The following is a 21,029-nucleotide window of genomic DNA, read 5'->3' on the forward strand; positions in this document are numbered from 1 at the left end:
TTATGGACCCTTAATTATGGTAAATTCCACTTCCTCACAACAACGCTTTAAGATGGGTCAAGGACCATTATTACCCCCATTTTATGGGTGAAGAAACGGAGGTATAGAGCATTTGAGGAATGTGAACCTAGGCAATCTGACTCTGAAGTACTGGTTGAAGAAAAGGGAAGCATTAAGAATAATAATGCAATTATACTTATTGTGGGATATGGGGTTGGTGGCAGATGCATTAATACAAAACAGCAAGAGATTCTGGGATTGGGAAACAATGTTGCTGCTTTTTTATGCTTTATAAAGGAGATTTATTTGGGGTAAAATTTTCAGGCCATAAAATGTCCAAACGAAGGCACCATCAGAGATGATGTCTCACTCCAGTCAGCTACTGGTGACCCTGGAATCCTGCCATGTGACCATCAAGCAGGTGGCAGGGCTCTCTCCACAGCCTTAGGCTACTCCTTTGGCCCAACCCCTTGAGGGCGTTCCATTCTTTCCGTGCCTCTGTGCTCTATTAATAATAAAACTGTGAGTACGGGGAAGCTGTATGGGAATTGTTTCTGTGTTAATTATCTGTAAACTTAAAACTTATTTTTTAAAAATATGTATATAACTATCAAAATTACTTTTGTGTGCTGCCTCGGCATTCATCTTAATTTGGCTGGCCCACTTAATAAGCTGCTTTCCACCCCTGGAGCCTGGACTCTCCAGAACCCAAACTCAACCTGCGGCCACTACCGACACCACCCGTACAACTCACTTGGAACCTATAACTGATTCCAAATGATAAGGTCACCATCCCCACTACCCTTGGACCCCCAGTTCCTTTCCCTTTGTCCTACATTTGCTTTAACCAGTCCTTGGCTTGCACGGGAAACCTACAAACTCCACCTTGGACCACAATAAAGGCACAAGCTCACAGGTCACTCACTGCTCTTGTGCTCCGCAGCTGCTGGTGCTCCCCCAGGCCAATTATGTTTCTTGTCAACCCCGCAGACCCCTCCCCCTGGACCTATGAGTAACATGTTGCATTTTCTTAGGGCATTATGGCTTCGGTTTCCTATGTGCTGCACCTGACCTCCACCCAGGCCCAAATTTAAAATCCAACTTAACCAACTCAAAATGTCTAAAACAAAATATCTATCTAAAAGTTAAAAGATGGGCTCAGCTGACATATCCTTCAGTTATTTTCAATGACCTTTTGTGCATCTATAAAGGCAAAACAGAGAAACTCACAACCTAATAAGTAGCAATCTATCCTTCAAAAAAACAAAAAATAAAAAGTTAAAAGAATCTCCGTGAATTCATGCTACCCATTAATGTGACTCTTTCCCTGCAAATAGTATGTTTTTATTTTTTGGATTAACTAACATGCTATAATCTTGATTGAAGCGGTGAATGCAGAATGATTGTAATAAATACTATGTACAGTTCACATGGAATGTATGCTTTATGTTTCAATAAAATCAATATAGTATAAAGAATCTCTGAATTCATGCTATATATGAAAAACATGAAACACCCCTTTGCTGTGAATAGTATGATTTTATCACTGTTTAATGTTAGGTGTTTTGGTTACTACCCTCCTATGTAAATTGTTTTTCCCATTCATATTCATTTCATTTTGAGAAATTCCTCCCTCATGTAGAAGTTTGATAGCTTTGATTATCTAGTTTTGCTTTGACTTCTGTTTTACTCTCATGTCATTGAGCTGTTTTGCATCTATTTTGGGCTAGAGCATAGAGTGTAAGAGAAAAACATCCCCAATACATAATTATTCTTTATGAGTATGCCCCAACTACATATAAATTTAAGGGCATTCAAACTTTTTATACATTTGACTTTTAATTATCATGTGTGAGAATCAATACATTCTGGTAAATATCATTTTTCCTGTCACTGATGAATGGACCAATCAAAACCCGACAACCAAGGAAGATTTCAGATACCTCTTTGTTGTAACCTCAAAATCATACAATACCTACTTCAATACTGTTAACAAAAGAACTGACTTTGGAGGAAGTTCAATTGCTATAAGAGGATTTTAATTGTTTAAATTGTTTCCCCTAGAGTGCCCTGGCCTCACTCTCCAGGTATGTCACACTTACAGTCTCTTTGATAAAGCCCACCTTGCTCACTGAGGCTTATGTGAAAGTAGATTCCCTGGGGGATACTTGCGGAGAGTTGAGTTTCATGACTGTGACTATATAAGGCAAACTCCAGTTTTATGGGGAAGACTGAATTAAGGACAGAGGAGATCCTAAGATTGTAAACCTTGGAAATAGCACAAATTGCTGAGAAAATGCCAGCCTTTGAAAGCTGTGGAACTGGTGGGGTAAATCCAGTATCAAAAAGGTGAGCGAGACCCAGCCGATACATAGATGAAACATGGAATAGATAAGAGTTATCCCAATGAACATGTTTTATAAGATGATTAGGAGGAGGTGGAATAAAGAGGCCTAAAGAAGAGTGGAGAAATTGAGTTGGCCCTGTAGGGCTGGAATCTCCTGGAATGGTGGGTGGGGGCAGTGGCCATAAAGTTGCATTGCCCTTTTGTCCTCTTGCCTAAACTGATCCTTTGGATTACTTCCATCATTTTGCGATGCAAGCCTGGAACTCTACTCCGTGGCACACATTCTCAGCTTGTATGCCCAGTGGCAGAAATGGGTTTCACATGATGGAAAACGATTACTTTTTTCTCAGGACACCTACTACTGCCTTACGGTGGAGTCAAGGAAATTTGACTTTTGCAGCATTCCTTTAATTTTCTAATTCCAGTGTTGCCTTCTGCTACTCTTTCTGTTTCTCCATCATTTGGACAGGAATCAATTCTTATAAATACTTGGGAAAACCAGAATCCCAAATCATGTAAGGGATACCTAGAACAAGCCCCAAGTATAAAGTGAATTTTATTCATTTCTCTTCCAACTGCACTAAATAAATTAAATTGGTTCAAAGAGATAACTTGCTAGGGGCACTCTCAGGAAGGGTTAGAATATCATCCTTCTAGGAAAGCAGATTGCACAGGGCAAGGGTCAGAGTGAAGACCAGGGCTTCTATCCAAATACCCCAGTTAATCCATACATGGTGGAGAACTCCAGGAAAAATCCATCAAGTACCCTGGAGATCATGAAGAGGGAAGGACACCTGCAAAAGAACAAAGTCTGAAAACTAAGGTTTACGTAGAAAAAAATAATGACTACCATTAGTGAGGGTTACATGAACCGATCTGGGTAGGGTCCAGGAGCTTTAGCCTCTCTCCGCAAGCTCCATTCATGAATCAATAATTGATCTTCTTTCCTGGGTGTCTTTGGCAGGGAATGTGTGGCTGCCCCAGAGAAATCCCTTTTCCAGACATGATCACTCACCAGACTCCTGATAGGCCTTTGTCCCTTACAGACAGGCCTCTCAGACTGAAATAGAACCCACCTGCCGTCAGGTCCTTCTCAGTATGATGTACCACTGCATTTTGGCGCAGGAGGCAGCCAGAACCTGAGAAAAAGGTTTGGAATCCTGCACCTCACCTTCTCAGAGATTGCAAATGATCATGTCACCTGCAGTTATGAACTGTGCAGGTCTGGGGAGCTGGGGATATTTTTGTCTCAGTTGCCAGGTTTTAAGAAGAATTCCAAGTTCCTAATGAGCATCAAGAAAGAGACATCACCAAGCTCTTTCTTTCCGTGATCCCTGGAGGCAGACACAGGTTCACATGGAAGGGAACAGAAAACGCTGAGGTCATCCCACATTTGTGGGCCCAGCAGTGAAACACATGTATCTCACTAGAATCTGTGCTTCCCGGAAAGTTCTACCCAAACTAATTAAATAATTTTAAGACCCATGAACTTCACTGTTACTTAAGTTGCAGGAGCTGAAATAGAATGTGATATCAATCATTGTTCTTAAAATCACTAAAGATTCATTTTATCAACTCAGTACATACTTGTGAGCTTTCTATTTTGAAACTTGCATTGACTACAGGTTGCAAGCATTGTGCAGAGGTCGTAGGTGCCCTTCCATTTTCCCATGGTTACAATGGTAGCTACTAATACTGCAATATCAAAACTAGGAAACAGACATTGGTAGGATGCGTATGTATGTTAGCAATTTACATTAATTTCCTTGGAGTTCTAAATAACTGAATCTAACCAAACTAGAACAGTTTTCATGGTCATAAGATATTCAGCTTCTATTAGCAGGGAAGGACAAAAGTCATCCAATTTAGATCTTTTTCGTTCACTACCATCCTACTTTAAAATGGCAGAGATATGGAAGACAGTTATACTCATGAAACGTGATCATATCAATTGTATTTTAACATTAGACAATAATAAAAGTGTCATGTAATCATAAATATCATACTCAAGGACTTTCACAACTGGGAAAACTACATTTGACAGGTTCAGGAATGCAACTGACTTCAGGTAGATTTCTTCATGGACTTAGAATACATTCATCTGAGGGTACACATTATAAATTGTTATTTTAATGCTACATTTGTTTCAAATAACCTGAAATTATTCTCATTATGTTATCAATGTTTTTTCAATTTGTTGGTTTTTTTATTTATTCGTTTTCTTTGCTAAAAATAAAATGTTTAGGATTTGTGAAAATCAAAAGTATATTAAAAATCTGTGTCTTTCTCACTTTTGATTTTCAATAGGAAAACACTTGTATTATTTTGGGATTTACTGTGATTTGTTTTTCACACTAAATAGTATGCCATATGTAATATTCTACACCCAGCATTTCACAAATAAAGGAGATTCCTCTATTAGAATATAATGACCTTCTTCATTCTTTTAACAGCTTTGGTGCACATAGCCACATTTCCTCCCATTTCTCAGACCCCTTGCTTGACTAGAAGCAAAGCCCCATGATTAATTTTACTGAATAAGTGTGGACATAACAACTCACTTCCAGTCCAAATCACTGAAAACCATAGAGTGACTTTCTTACTCTTCCTTTGCGATAGTGACAGAGGTTCCGTTCTGAGATGGACATGTCATGGAAACCCCTGCCCTGGGGATTTAACACATAAGCACCAGAGGATCACCCAATGCAGAATGGAGTAAATGATAGAAAACAATACTTTCATATAGTTGACCAGATGCAGACTTTGCAGATGTCCCCACCAGCGTTAGCCTCACACTCAAAGCAGCCAAAAGCAATACCTTCTCAGATACCTTGAGCTCTGGCTGCTCTCCCATTGTGTAGATTCACAGTGAGGTTAACAATATTAATTTTTGTGATCCATCAGATACATTTTTCTATTTATATCACTGCTCATATTCCTCCCAAATTCCTGCCTAAATTTATATAATAATTCTTATACTCAAAGTTTCTATATGCACAAATTCCTGACCTTAGAATAATAGCTGGGACAATAGGATATTGGGATGCAACAAAATGAATGTGGACCTCTACTTCATATCATAAACAAAGAAAAAAACTTAAAAACAAAAGACCTAAATGTAAGAACTACTAATATAATAATCTTATAAGAAAACCTAGCTGTAAATTCTCAAGACATTGGATTAGGCAATACTTTCTTAGATATGACAAACTACAAGAAAACAAAGAAAAAAGAGATTGCATGAATGTCATCAAAATTAGAAACATTTGTGATTAAAGGACACTATCAAGAAAGTGGAAGGACAACCCCAGAATAAGAGTAAAAATATAATATATCTGCTAACGTTCTAATATCCAGAATACAAGAACAGCTCTTATAACTCAACAATAAAAAGAGAAGCCAAGGTAAAATTGGGCAAAGGATTTGAAAAGCTATTTCGCCAAAGATATACAATGGCCAGCAAGGACACACAAAAAAGGTGCTCAATATCATTAGTGACTTCAGAACGCAAATGCAAACCACAATGAAATAACTTTTTAGGACTTCAGCATCAATAAAAATAAAAAGTTATTTTTAAAAATGCATTAATTAGTATTGACGATTATGTGGAGAAATTGGAACTTTCATACATTCCTCGTGGTAATGTAAAATGGTACAGTCTGGAAGTTCCTCAAATAGATAAGCATAGGAGTTACCATATGATCGAGAAATGACTCCTACAAATGTACCCAAGAGGATGGAAAGCATACAAATAAAACTTGCAAATGAACACTCGTAGCAGTGCTGTCATTATAGCAAGGAAAAAAATCTAAATGTCCAATAACAGATGCACAGATAAACATATGGTATATTCATGAAATGAAATATTTAGACACAAAAAGGAATGAAATGGTGATAAATGCAATATGGATAAGACTTGAAAACATTATTCTACGTGAAAGAAGGCACACAGGATAGCCCCATAATATATACTTGTATTTTGATAAAATGTCCTGAATAGGTAAATCCATAGAGGTAGAGAGTAGATTAGATGTTGCCAAGAGCTGGGGTTGGGGTTGATGGTTAGGGATTGGGAGTGACTGATAATGGGAACACAAATTCTTTCTGGAGTGATGAAAATATTCTGGAAATAGATAGTACTGATAGTTGCATTACTTTTTGAAAAGACTAAAAAACTATATTTGAAAAGAGATTTCATGGTATACGTGTAATAAAAAAAAAAAAAATCACCTAAGGCTCACACTGAACAAATAAATTTTGACCTACTGACCCTGTTCTACAAGGACTTGGAAACATATCACCTAATATCCACTGCAGTAAGGGAGGCAAGAGGTGATATTATGATGGCAATGACAGGAACTAGAGACATGATTTAAGGGAAAACAAACATACTGTGTTCCTGAAGTCCCAATATGAGAATTGCAGAGGAGTAACAAGTCACCTGCCTCTATCTTACAGTATTTCAGCTCATCATTGTACATCATTCTTGTACTGTCATGAACTAAAGATGTCCTTTCTTCATCTTTTAGAGAGGACCTAGGGTATATCTGTCATGGCCATAGGTGTTTTCTCGTATTACACAACTCTCAAAATAATCCCTTGATTTCTGGTTCCACTAAATTTTTCACTGAAAATGATATCATTACAGTGATATATATATATAAACACACACACACACATTAGACATGTAAATAACATGGAATTTACTAGATTTGCAAATGAGTAATGTAACATAATGCCATAATCACAAATTGAAGTTTAATGTCTTTGAAATATTGATCTCCTAGTAAAAATATTACATCATATTTATTATATAAGTACATCCAAACATTTAGTTTTTGTTAAACAAATTGATTTTATTGATAAACATTAATAAAGCATGCAATTCATTCAATGTATACAAGGAACAGTATTTGGTATAATCACATTGTTGTGCATTTATCACTTCAATCATTATTGGAGTATTTTCATTATTTCAATAATAATAAAAATAAACAAAAATCAGACAAATGTTTGTGTTAATGTCATAATGCCCTGACCTACTGTTTCTTGGTCAGCTGGGAGAGGTTCCTTTCTGATTATCCAGTTGCCCTCTCTGGCACCACTAAATCTATAGAAGAGGGCCCTCAACACTTTAGTTATAACTTCAATCATAGTTCTACATACAGTCTCTCACTCCCCAAGATCCTATTCATTATTCACATTCACACAATATTGCATTTTAAGATCATGAACTCCTGTTCTTCCATGGAACACATTATATTTGTAAAATGTCTCTCTACTATGAATTCTCCAATGATCCTCAAGGCTAAAGCTTTGGATAAAAACTTGGTTATATATTTTAGATTCCCAATCTTTCTTTTGGTAATATCACCATTTGATGATGTTTACTCAGGTAAGCAAATTCGTTGTGGACTTTGCCAAACTCATTACACTTCTCCCCAGGATGAATTGTCTGATGTTTCATAAGGCGTGAACTATGGAAAAAACCCTTTCCACACACATTACAAATGTATGGTTTCTCTCCACAAGCTGTATTCTGATGCCGAGAGAGGTATGAGGACCAACTAAAGGTTTTGTCACATTTGTTACATTTGTAAGGTTTCTCTCCAATGTGAATTCTTCGGTGGATCTTCAGGACAGACCGTAGTGTGAAGGCCTGGCCACATTTGTTACATTGGTAAGGTATCTTCCCACAATGAATCTTCTGATGTTTCATAAGACTGGAACTTTGAATATAAACCTTGCCACATCCATTACATTTGTGTGTTGTTTCTCCAGTGTGAATTCTCTGATGTTTCACAAGGTTTAAAATACGGGTAAAAGCCTTGCCACATTCATTACATTTGTGTGGTTTTTCTCCAGTATGAATTCTCTGATGTTTCACAAGGCCTGAAATGTATGAAAAATCCTTGCCACACACATTACATATGTGTGGTTTCTCTCCACAGTTGGTATTCTGATGCCGAGAGAGGTTTGAGGAGTCTTTAAAGGATTTGCCACAGACATTACATTTGTAAGGTTTCTCTCCAGTGTGAACTCTTCGGTGGATTCTCAGGCCAGAACATTGCTTAAAGGCCTTGCCACATGCAATGCATTTGTAAGGTTTCTCTCCTGTATGAGTTTTAGAGTGATCCCAAAGGTATGAATATTTGGTAAAAGTTTTACCACATTCATTACATTTGTAAGGTTTCTCTCCTGTGTGAATTCTTTCATGGGTCTTGAGGCCAAAACATCGCCTAAAGGCCTTGCCACAAGCAACACATCTGTATGGTTTCTCTCCAGTATGAGTCCATGTGTGTTCCAGAAGGCGTGAATATATGGTAAAAGCTTTACCACATTCACTACATTTGTAAGGTTTCTCTCCAGTATGAATTTTCTCATGATATGAAAGGGATGAATATCTGGTAAATACTTTCCCACATTCATTACATTTGTAAGGTTTCTCTCTGGTATGAGTTTTCTTGTGATTACAAAGGGATGAACGTTTGGTAAAAGCTTTATCACATTCACTACATTTGTAAAGTTTCTCATCCCTATGAACTCTCTCATGATCTGTAAGGGATGAATGTTCCGTAAAAGCTTTACCACATTCATTACTTTTGTAAGGTTTCTCTCCAGTATGAGTTCCCTTGTGTTTCCAAAGGTATGAATATTTGGCAAAAGCTTTATCAAATTCATGCATAATTTCCCAGACTTGCCTAAAGTCAAAATCCTCAATGCCATGGTTTTCCTGGTTTTTCAATATCAATGGTTGCCATAATTCTCCGTTATTAATGTCTTTTTTTGGTAGTAATTCATTTATTGCATACTTAGAAGATATATCTGAAAGATTAAAAAGAACAGAGGCTTCCTATTAACTAGAGTTGGAAGATTAGTATTTTATATTAGAAAACATAATATTACAGCAAAAGGGATACTTACAGTGATCAGAATTAACAAACTTCTTAATTATAGTCTTCAAAATCTTTAGGTACACAGAGATAAAAGGATTCTTCAATAAAGGGTGATTACATGTAACTCAAATTATTTTATGGGAAGCCTACTTTCAAACAATCTAGGACCAAACCACTCACACTATATAAAATTACATCTGTGCTAAAACAAAGAGTATTTTTCCATTACCATCTCAAAGCACACACTGATTGGCAGTAGCTTTTATGATATTTGGGGAGAAACAGACATTTTATTATTGCATATGTACTACATCATTGCTGTATGTAAATAAATACATAAATAAGTCAAAACACTATGTAATGTAATGGTAAGAAATACCAAAAAAACTTAACTAATGTATAATATAAATGAAAGGCAATTCAGAGTTACAAAAAATGGTAAGAAGAAAATTAAGAAGAACTTAAAAAAGAAACTATTGGAAAAACACCAAAATACTTTTCTGAACTGTTATAACTTTATCCATGCAGTTCAAGTATTACAACATTAACACTTAGTGCCTTGCAATTATATTCCACAGTCCATACTGGAAATCCATTGTCTACAAGTTACAAGAAAAATCAAGCAATAAAATATTTTAATAATTCAAGCTAAATACCATAGCCAAGTAATAAGTAACCACAATTATACTAAATTACAGTATGTGGAATTTTTTTTTTCACAGGAGGCACTGGGGGTTGAGGCCAGGACCTCATCCATGGGAAGCAGGAGCTCAAGTACTGAGCCACATTGCTACACAGTCTGTGGAATTCTAAGACATTGTTCTTTAAGAACAGAACAAAAAACTTATGTTGCAGAAGGAGCACAAAATATGAGAATTTAAAATAAGTTGGCGGCAGACTTGGCCCAGTGGTTAGGGTATCCGTCTACCACATGGGAGGTCCGCGGTTCAAACCCCCGGCCTCCTTGACCCATGTGGAGCTGGCCCATGTGCAGTGCTGATGCGCGCAAGGAGTGCCGTGCCATGCAGGGGTGTCCCCATGCAGGGGTGTCCCCACATAGGGGAGCCCCATGCGCAAGGAGTGCACCCCGTAAGGAGAGCCACCCAGCGCGAAAGAAAGTGCAGCCTGCCCAGGAATGGTGCCGCACACACGGAGAGCTGACACAACAAGATGATGCAACAAAAAGAAACACAGATTCCCGTGCTGCTCACAACAACAGAAGCGGACAAAGAAGGCACAGGAAATAGACTCAGAGAAAAAAAAACAGCGGTGGGGGGGGGAAGGGGAGAGAAATAAATAAATAAATAAATCTTAAAAAAAAAAAATAAGTTGAACATCACTGAAGGCTGAAATATCAGTCTTGGAAAAAAGAAAGTACGATAAAGATTATGAACTGCAGCAGGGTGATCCCAAACAAAAGGGGAAAATAGGGAACTCTTAAAAGTAGATCTCGCCATAAAAATAGCAAACAGGGAAAAATAAGCAGAATAAATTTCATCAAAATTCTAGAAGCTAATCAAATGAACTCTAAAGAAAAGGCAGCCAAATCTCAGTAGAAGAGCTATGTATATGTGTTTTAATTTGCACTGGCCATATCCCGTACTCACATTCAGCAGCGACCTTGAAGATAGAGCCATATTTTTGGTAAAAAGTGCCGAGTACCAGGAAGAAAATAAAACTTATTTTCAAAGAACTGTGGATTTTCTTTTCCCACCTGTCTGCTGGCTCCCTCAAGGGATAACTCATAGCTGTACCCTTTATGTTGCCTAATTCAGAATTCTCCCAAAGCCAAAGTGCTACTGGGAGGGAGGACAGGGAAAGTGTGTATTACTTAAACTTAAAGACAAATGTATTATCTGCTGATGCTGGAGCAAGGGATTCCATATGGGGTAAACAATAAACATACTGAAAAGTCTGAGGGGTTTGATGCTTTGGGGAATAAGAGTTTTGAAAGCCTTCTACATATTCTTTAAAACTAGAAGGTCATGTGTGTCCAGGGCTGGGTTCATATTGAGACAAACAGGAAAAGGCCAAAAGTCTCATCTCTGACTAAAAGTTTCTGGCACAAGGAGGAAGTTTTAAATTTCATGTCTGAGTATTAAAGGCTTTCACAAACATAAAAAGCCCATCTAAATAAGTGAGAGGTATTTGTTCTTGTTCTGTTTACTTAAGGAAATCTCTATCACATTATTAGCTGACAACTAAGCTAACCACACAGAGACTTCAGTAGCCACACCTGACAAAGAACACAGGCTTTACAGATTTCATTCAGAAAAGTTACCAAACAAGAATCACAACAAGAAGCAACTATAAACACTAAGTAGGTAAATCTGATTTCTAGAGGTGTCACATTATAATGAAATATCCAATTAAAAAAAAACCCAAACTTGTGTGGCATGCAAAGCAACTAGGAAGTATGGTCCATACACAAGAAGAGAAAAAAGTTAAAAGAAATTGTGAGGAAGCCAATACATTGGATTATACATCACAAAGACTTTTACCAACTAGTTAATTATATTCAAATAGGTAAAAGAAACCATGTACAAAAAGGTACAGAAAACATGGAGAACAAGACTTTTCAAAATAACAAATATAAATAGAGAAAAGGGTTATAAAATGGTATCAATAGAAATTTGGCAAGTGGAAAATACAGTAGGTGAGATGAAAAATGCAGGATAGGGATGCAATAGGAGTCCTGAAAAGGAAGAACAATCAGGAAACGTCATCATTCGGTGAGTTGAGATTACTCAATCTGATAATTTGAAACAAAAAATAATGAAGGAAAAAAAGAGATCCTAGAACAGTGGGACACCATCCAGTGTACTAACTTACACATAGAATGTAATAAGTAAGCTTGCATGATACTATATCAACATGAAAAATCAGTCGTGATTCTATGTAATGATAATATACAAAAGGAAAAGGATTCTAAGAAAACAATTCCATATATAATAGCTGTTAAAGAAAACAATATTGAGGGATAAACTCAACAAAGGAGGTAAAAATATACACTGAGAAGCACAAACATTGTTGCAAACAATTAAAGATTTAAATAACTGGAAGATATGCCATGTCCATAGAATGAAAGAATACTGTAAAGATGGCAATATTCCCAAAAGTTATCTACAGATGCAATACAATCCTTAACAAAATTTAAATGGACTATTTTTGAGGAAATGGGAAAAGGTGATCATAAAATTTACATTGATTTGCAAAGCATCTTAAATTAAAAATCTGGAGGGCTTAGTATTTCCTGATTATAAACCTTACTCAAAGAATCAGAATCTAGAATATCTACCATCAGGGGACAGGGTAGGGACAGAGAATGGGAAGCTTATGTTTAAAATGTACAGGGTTTTGGGGGTGGGGAGTGGGGTATATGGGAACCTCATATTTTTTAATGTAACATTTTGTGTGATCTATGTACCTTTAAAAAAAAAGACAATAAAAAATATTTTTTTAAAAATGTACAGGGTTCCTACATGGAATGACAGAAATGTTTTGCTAATGGATGGTGGTGATGGGAACAAAACATTGTGAATGTAATTAACAGCACTGAAATATATATTGCAATGTGAGTAAAAGGTGAAATATCAGATTATATACATGATAATGGAATAAAAATTCCAGAAAAAGCAATGGAAAGACCCTACATGATGAGCCTTAAGTTATACCAGGGGCAATAATTAATAGTACAATTAAAAAGATGTGCTGGGAAGAAGATGTGGCTCAAGCGATAGAGCTACTGCCTCCCACATGGGAGGCCCCAGGTTTGGTTCCCGGTGCCTCCTAAAGAAAAGGAGCAAAACAATGAACTGAGAGACAGGCAGGTGCAGCAAGCTGACACAACAAAATGATGCAATAAGAGACGCAAGGTGGAAAACATGAGAGACACAGCAAAGCAGGGAGCAAAGGCAGCTCCAGCAATTAGGCACCTCCCTCCCACGAGAGGTCCCTGTTTAGGTTCCTGGTGCCCCCTAAAAAGAAGACCAGCATACAACAGACACAGCAAATACAAAAACAACAAGGGGGTGGGTAGAAATATATAAATTTTTTAAATCTTGAAAAAAAAAGAAAAGAAAAAGATGTGCTATTATCAACTGAAACAAATTTTCTATACCAAAGCAAGGTGTTAACTATAGGGTATATATGGGAATCATGTGTTTTATGCATGATTTTTCTATAAGCCAACACCATCTCAAATAAGAGGGGGAAAAACACATGAAAAAGCTACAGTTATCAATACAGTATGCTTACTACTGGTACAGGGAAAATGTATAGATAAATGGAATAGAATTGAGAGTTCAAATGGTGACTTCATTTTGACAAGGTGCCAGGACAATTCAATGGAGAAAAATTAGTTCCTTCAAGTGGTATTGGGACACCTGAAAACCATATGTAGGGAGGTGGATGTGGCTCAAGCAATTGGGCTTCCATCTATCATATGGGAAGACCTGGGTTCAATACTCAGGGTCTCCTGGTAAAGGGATGCTAGGGCCATGCAGCAAGCAACACAGGAAGATGATAACACAATAAAAGAGAGATGAAGGGGAGAGTCAAGGTGAGACGCAACAGAAACCAGAAACTGAGGTGGTGCAAGCGACAGGGAACCTCTCTCCCTCTTCGGAGATCCCTGGGATTGAATCCCAGTGAAGCCTAGAGGAGAAAACAAGAGAAGACAAAAAGAAACAAACACAGAAGATCACACAGTGAGTGGACACAGATAGCAAAAACATTCTTTTACCATATGTAAAAGAATGAAGTTGGACACCACCCTCACATCAGTTAGAAAATTTAAATCAACATGGAAAAAGGATCTAAATACAAGAGGAAAAGTTATAAAATTACCAGAAGAATAGAAAATTTTCATAACCTTAGGTTTGGCAATGAATTCTTAGATGTAGCACCAATTGCACAAAAAAAAACAGAAGAGAAATAAATAGGATTTCATTAAAATTAAAAACTTTTGCTCAAAAGAAAGTCTGCATAAGGTAACTGCAAAACAAACTCAATAGATACTAATTTAACCTTATAAAGATGGATATTATTAAAACAAAACGAAAAAAAGAAAAAGAATAAAAGTTCGGAAAGGAAACAATTCCAGTTTCTCAAATTGGAACTGCAGGGCATTCTTGGTGGAAATTAAAAATTATGCAGCCACTGTGGAAAGTAACAACGTAGTTCCTCAGAAAATATTCACTTCTAGATATACTATTTGGCCATGCAAAGGAATGATGTACTGATACATATTTAACATGGGTGAACCTAGAAAACATGATGCAAAAGAAGTCAGTCACAAAAAAAACCTTTATGTCATATGATTTCATTCATAAGAAATGTCCCATATAGAAAAATGTATAGAATCAGAAACTAGATTAGTGGTTGCATAGGGCTGGAGGGAATAGAGGGACACAAGGGTCATAGCTGACGGGTAAAGCGTTTCTTTTAGAGGTGATACAAACATCTATGAATCTACTAAAAACCACTGAAGGTACATTTTAAATAAGTAAATTGTGTAGTATACAAATTATATAGTATACAAATCAATAAAGCTAACAAGAAAAAAGTTTGACATAAGATTTTATGCTTAGCCAAGTCCTTAGAACCATCTCTAACCTAGTGTGGAGTATGTGGTTAAAGTCTAGATGCTATAGTATGATGCTTTTCATTTTTGAAATCAACAGGAATTAATCTCAAGTAAAAGCAAAGTTGAAGATTCCAAGGACTAAAACGGGAAAAGGAAAAGATACCCAAGGGCACCTCCTGCCTTCTGGAAGGAAGTGATCCTCACCCAGGGAGACCAGGTTCCTGTAATTCTCCATCATCACATCCCAGTACAAAGCCCTCTGCTCAGGGTCCAGGCATTCCCATTCCTCCTGAGAGAATTCTATGGCCACATCCCGGAATGTCATCAGTCCCTGAAATGAAAAACACATTCACCAAGAGACCATAGGGAGAGTTCTTACCCTAATTGGTGTCAATGTTTTCATAGATCCATGCAAGATAATTTTCAGCTAGTTACATATGCCTAACTTTGTTTCATCACATTTTTCCATCATAGGATATGAAATATATACTAAATCACTATGGATTTCAAATTTTTTAAAATCAATTTTATCGACACATATTAATTAAACAATCTTTCCAAAGTGTACAATCAAGGATACTTGGCATAATCAAGAGTTGTCCTTTCAACACTTCAGTCAATATTAGGGTGTTTTCATTACTTTAATAACATTAATAGCAATAAACAGGAAACAAAAAACCTAACCCTTAATAATCACCACACAATCTATCCTATCCTTTCCATGCGAGACATAGCTGCTATTTGGTTTCTTTTTCTCCCCTCTCCCCCCACCCCACCCTGATGTTTTGCTCTGTGTCCATTCGCTATGTGATCTTCTGTGTCTGTTTTCTTCTTTTTGTCTTCTCTTCTCACTTTCTCCTCTAGGATTTACCAGGATTCAATCCCAAGGACCTCGATGGATGTGGAGAGAAGTTCCCTATCACCTGCATTACCTCTGTTCCTGGTTTCTGTTGCATCTTGCCCTGACTCTCTCCTTCATCTCTCTTTTGTTGCATCATCATGTTGCTGCATGGCTCACCTGGCTCACCCTGCGGGCCTGGGTTGCCACGCAGGCACACCTTTACCAGCAGGCCCCGGGGATAGAACCTGGGTCCTCCCAGATGGTAGACAGAAGCCCAATCACTTGAGCCTCATCTGCTTCCCTCAGTTTCCATCTAATTCATTTGTATTTACATTTTGTATAGATTGAGTCAGACAAAAACAAAAACCACAATGATGAAACCTGAACTTGGACCCAGGCTTTCAGATGGTAAAGATAAAATTGCTTCAGTGTCTTGGCTGAATTATAGCCCTTTTCACCTACAGCACTTGCTCTGTGAGAATCCCTATGGGAATATCATTGTACACTTGGGATGGGGTGCCGAGAATAATTTAAAGAATATCTTAGGGGAAGCAGATGTGGTTAAAGCTATTGAGCTCCTCACTACCACATGGAAGGTCCCTGGTTCAGTTCCCAGTGCCTCCTGAAGAAGATAGCAAGCTGGTGTGACAGGCAGGCATGGCAAGCTGATGCAACAAGAGACACAAGAAGAAAAAACATAATTAGAGATGCAACAAATCAGGGGAGTGGAGGTTCCTGGTGCCTCCTAAAGAGAGTGAGCAAGACAGTGAGCTGATGTGATGGGCAGGTATGTCAAGCTGATGCAACAAGAGACACTAGAAGAAAAACACAAAGAGAGACACAAAAAAGCAGGGAACAGAGGTGGCTCACGTGATTAGATGCCTCCTTCTGGGTTTGGTTCCTGGTGCCTCCTAAAGAAACAAGGAAGACGAACTGACACAGCAGGTGCAAACAACAAGGGGGTGGGGAGAAACAAAAAAAAATCTTAAAAAAAAAAACGTTTTCATATTAGACATTAGCAGGATTCCATATTTTAAAAGTAGGGAGGTGGATGTGGCTCAAGTGAAAAGGCCTCCACTTACCATATGGGAGGACCCAGGTTTGATCCCTGGGGCCTCCTGGTGAAAAAGAAGAGAAAGTGTGCCTGCATGGAGAACAGAGTGCCTGCAAGTGCCCACTGAGGGATCCAGTGCCCATGTGGCGAGCCAGTGTCCACAAGTGCCCACAGGGTAAGCCACAAGTGCCCACGTGGTGAGCCAGTGCCCGCCTGGCGAGCTGAGTGCCCACACAGTGAGCCAGTGCCCACGCAAGTGAGTCACGCAGCAAGATGATGACACAACAAAAGAGAGACAAAGGGGACAGTCAAGGTGAAGTGCAGCAGGGACCAAGAACAGAGGTGGTGCAACTGACAGGGAACCTCTCTCCATATCAGAGGTTCCCAGGATCGAATCCCAGTTAATCCTAGAGGAGAAAGACAAGAAGACAGAAAGAGAAATAGATACAGATCACATAGCAAACAGACACAAAAACAGCAGGGCAGGGGGAGGGAGAGGGGAAAAATAAATAAATAAATCCTTAAAAAAAAGGAATGATGTAATATAACATCTTCTATCACTGCTTCCTTTTTTTGAACTTTCCATTGTATCCCATACCACTAATAATTTGGAGCCAAAAACACAGTGATTCACATGCTTTATTTCAAATACATTATAAAATCAGACAGAGCAGGTATCTCATCACTTTTTTTTTTTAAAGATTTATTTTATTTATTCCCCACCCCCATTCTCCCCCCATTGGCTGCTCTCTGTGTTCATTTGCTGTGTGTTCTTCTGTGTATGCTTGTATTCTCATTAGGCGGCTCTGGGAACCAATCCTGGGATCTTCTTGAGCCACCTCAACTCCTTGTTCTGCTACATCTTCTTTTCTCTCTTCTGTGTCTCTTGTTATGTCATCTTGCTTCACCAGCTCTCTGTGTCGGGTGGCACTCTTGCGCAGGGTGGCTTTCCTACACTAGGCAGCATTCCCACACAGGGTGGCTCTCCTGCACAAGGCAGCATTCCCATGTGGGCTGGCACTCCACATGGGCCAGCTTGCCCTCACCAGGAGGCCCCAAGCACTGAACCCTGAACCTCCTGTATGGTAGATGGTAGCCCAATTGGTTGAGCCACATCTGTTTCCCTCATCATTCTTCTTTTACACAACTTCCCAGTGTTCCTGCACATTAATTCAGGTTATTAGCAAAATACAGTGTGACAGTTTGATATTATTTATGAATCCCAAGAGAAAGATTATGTTTGTGAACTAAACTATTCTCCTGGGAGTGATATGCTTTGATTATGTTGGATTCAGTTCAGGGGCCCCAGATTAAACACCTGTTAGGTCAGAAATTTGATTCAACCATATCAGCAAGGTGTGACTCAGCCTGAGACTCCGCCACTGTGGTGGGCAGATATAAACAAACACTACTCCAGAAGACACAGGAGAGAACTTTGTCATTTTGATCCTGCCACGTGGCAAACTAATACTATTAATTACGGTCTACAGAGAGCTGACAGTGCATCCGGATGTGCAATCTTAAAGAATCCCTGCTGTCCACCTTCAGTGACACCATGGGATCCATTCCTGTCTCCCATCCATGCCTGTGAAGGAAGACTTCCCAGAATGATTCTGAATGAGTAGGAATAAAGTTGTTAGGCAGGAAACTTCAAAATCAGAAGATTAAAAAGTTCAAGATAAGGCATTAAGTAAGGAAACAAAATAATCAACCAAGAACATCACTTCTACTGGGAAAGAGACATTCCTGACACTTCTTTCCTTAGGTAAGCTGTCTGGGGTTATTTCTCAGGCAAGATCAGTCTTGACAGTCTTGAGAAGTCAACCATGAGTGCTGAAAATATGCTGTTTAAGGCTTAGATTGAACATGCCCCTTTCCTGAACCCAGGCACTCATATTAGAGAGACCTCAATATAGAGAAAAAGATGGCCTTGAGCAGTCAACTGTAACAGGAGGTGTTCAGGGACAATATACTTGATCTTTTCCCACATTTTCTTCCAAATGTTTTCCCCTCCTAGCGAAACCCACAAATTTTGCTGCAAGACTGGGATTTGGGATACACAACAAGATCAATTTTTTTAAAAAAGTAACCTGATGTCCTACAAGACTGGAAGAACATTTCGAATCAAATGTTTCCACTGCCTTCCATCGGCACAGAAAGTTTAAAAATTATTTATTAAATAAATAAAAGGTCAACATGTTGCTGACAGGAAAAGTAAGCTAAGAGAAAATTAGTCATCTAGATGTACAAAAGGGGAGGTATTTGGTGACTCTGACAAAGAAAGCATCAGTGGAATGGTGGATGCGAAAATGTATTTCCAAAACAGGGCCAGTGTCCCACAAAGGAGGGGCAAGTCAGCTCCGAGGTGCCCTGGGAAAGGAATCAGTAGTGCTAAAAACATCTCTGACTCCTGAGCCTCAACAGACTCCAGCACCTACAATCTGATTTATTGGACTTACCACACTCAGCTAAGATGGAGGTGAAGAAGGACAACCACCACACCATGGAGCCTAGAGTGATTACAACTGAAAATGGGAGGATTGCATCCAGCATCCAGGTGGAATCTGAGCCTCCTCTTGACATAAAGGTGCAATGGACACAACCAATCCAGTGTCCACATAGAAGAGGTGGCATTGGATTGGGAAAAGTGGACATAATGGACAAAGGGTATGGGGAAAGGCAGGAAGAGATGAGAGGTGGAGGCGTCTTCGGGACATGGAGCTGCCCTGGATGGTGCTTCAGAGGTAATCACCGGACATTGTAAATCCTCACAGGGCCTACATGATGGAATAGAGGAGAGTATGGGCCATGATGTGAACCAATGTATATGAGGTGCAGAGGTGCCCAAAGATGTACTTACCAAATCCAATGGATGTGTCATGATGATGGGAACGAGTGTTGTTGGGGGGGGGGAGAGGGGGGTTGGGGGGGTGGGGTTGAATGGGACCTCACATATATATTTTTAATGTAATATTATTACAAAGTCAATAAAAAATAAAAAAATTAAAAAAAAAAAAACACATCTCTGACGGTGCCAAAACTCAACTTTCCTGGCCTGACCAGCAAATGCAGCCCTACAGCTAACTGGCCCCTGCATCTGAGGAACTGCCACATCTTTAAATCTCCTCACCTGTGCCTCTGTCTGGGAAAGGTTGAAACAATGGCTGCTGCTATCTTTTTCCAGAGCAGGATTGAAACAATAGCTGTCCACAGAAGACTGAGCTACTGAAATAGAAAACAGCCAGTAAAAAATTCTTTATCTGGCCAAAGTGTCCTTCAGTAATGAGGAGGAGTTTAAAATATTCACAGATAAACAGAAACTGGGAGAGTTCACCAAAAGAACAACCATATACGATTACTAAAGGGGAAAGCAGATGTGGCATAAGCTACTGGGCTCCCATTTACCACGTTGGGGTTCTGGACTCAATTCCCAGGGCCTCCTGGTGAAGGCAAAGCTGGCCCATGCTGTAGAAAGCTGGCCCATGCCACAAAGAGACACAACGAGATGACACAACCAAAAAGAAACACAGAGGAAAGACGATGAGAGACACAACTAGGGAGCCGAGGTGACTCAGGCAATTGGGTGCCTCTCTCCCATGTCAGAGGTCTCAGGAGGTCTCAGGACCAGATCCCAGTGCCTCCTAAAGGATGTGCAGTGAGTGGACAAAGAGAGAAGACAGGAAGTGCCAGTGGTGGTGTGTGTATGTGTGCATGTGTGTGTGTAATAAATAAAATAAATCCTAAAAAAAAAAAGAAAAAGAATTACTAAGGGGAATTCTGCAGGTTGAAAGGAAAAGAAAGGAAGAGTGGCCTGGAGTATTATGAAGAAATGAGGAACTTCACTAAGGGTAGCTATAAGTAAATGCAAAACCCAATAGTACTGTGTCTTTAAGGTATACATCTATTTCCAATGAGTCAAATTACAACTGAAGATAAAAAGGGTGTTTCTTGCAAATGGACATGAAATATAAATAGGCAAAGTGGGACAAAAACAAGATAAAGAGGGGAAAAAAAGGGACGTGTGAGCAGAGAACATGTCTGCTATTGTAGGTAAAATGGCAACTTCTCAAATTTGTAGGTTATAGATGTAGGTGGATTGAGAAGGGATCAGTCAGATACAATACAAAAGATCAAGTAAAAAGAATAGGAGGCTGTTTGCAATAAAGAAACATGAGACAAAAAAAAGATCTGACATATAAAATCAAAAGACACAATAACTGACATTATTACACCCTTTACAGTAATAACATTAATAGTAATGGGTTAAACTCTCCAATCAAATGACACACATTGGCACAATGTAT

The 21,029-nt window shown here is 38.7% G+C and overlaps 1 protein-coding gene across 6 annotated transcripts in view; it reads right to left on the reverse strand.

Moving 5' to 3' along the window:
• Positions 1 to 7,032: 7,032 nt before the first annotated feature.
• The window catches only part of LOC101415947 (zinc finger protein 665), an 82,543-nt gene continuing 68,546 nt past the window's right edge, over positions 7,033 to 21,029 (reverse strand). For 3 of the 6 annotated variants that reach the window (XM_071209626.1, XM_071209625.1, XM_071209624.1), the window contains exons 2-4: positions 16,542 to 16,582; positions 15,035 to 15,161; positions 7,033 to 9,172 (exon numbers count right to left, since the gene is read on the reverse strand). In XM_071209626.1, coding sequence (XP_071065727.1) covers positions 7,689 to 9,172; positions 15,035 to 15,155 — 1,605 coding nt within the window. In that variant the 5' untranslated portion in view covers positions 15,156 to 15,161; positions 16,542 to 16,582 and the 3' untranslated portion in view covers positions 7,033 to 7,688. The remainder of the gene's footprint in view (positions 9,173 to 15,034; positions 15,162 to 16,541; positions 16,583 to 21,029) is intronic. The other 3 variants (XM_071209623.1, XM_071209628.1, XM_071209627.1) reach the window with 1 other exon arrangement.

This window comes from Dasypus novemcinctus, chromosome 18 (assembly GCF_030445035.2).
Source record: "Dasypus novemcinctus isolate mDasNov1 chromosome 18, mDasNov1.1.hap2, whole genome shotgun sequence".
In the NCBI taxonomy this organism is placed as follows: domain Eukaryota; kingdom Metazoa; phylum Chordata; class Mammalia; order Cingulata; family Dasypodidae; genus Dasypus; species Dasypus novemcinctus.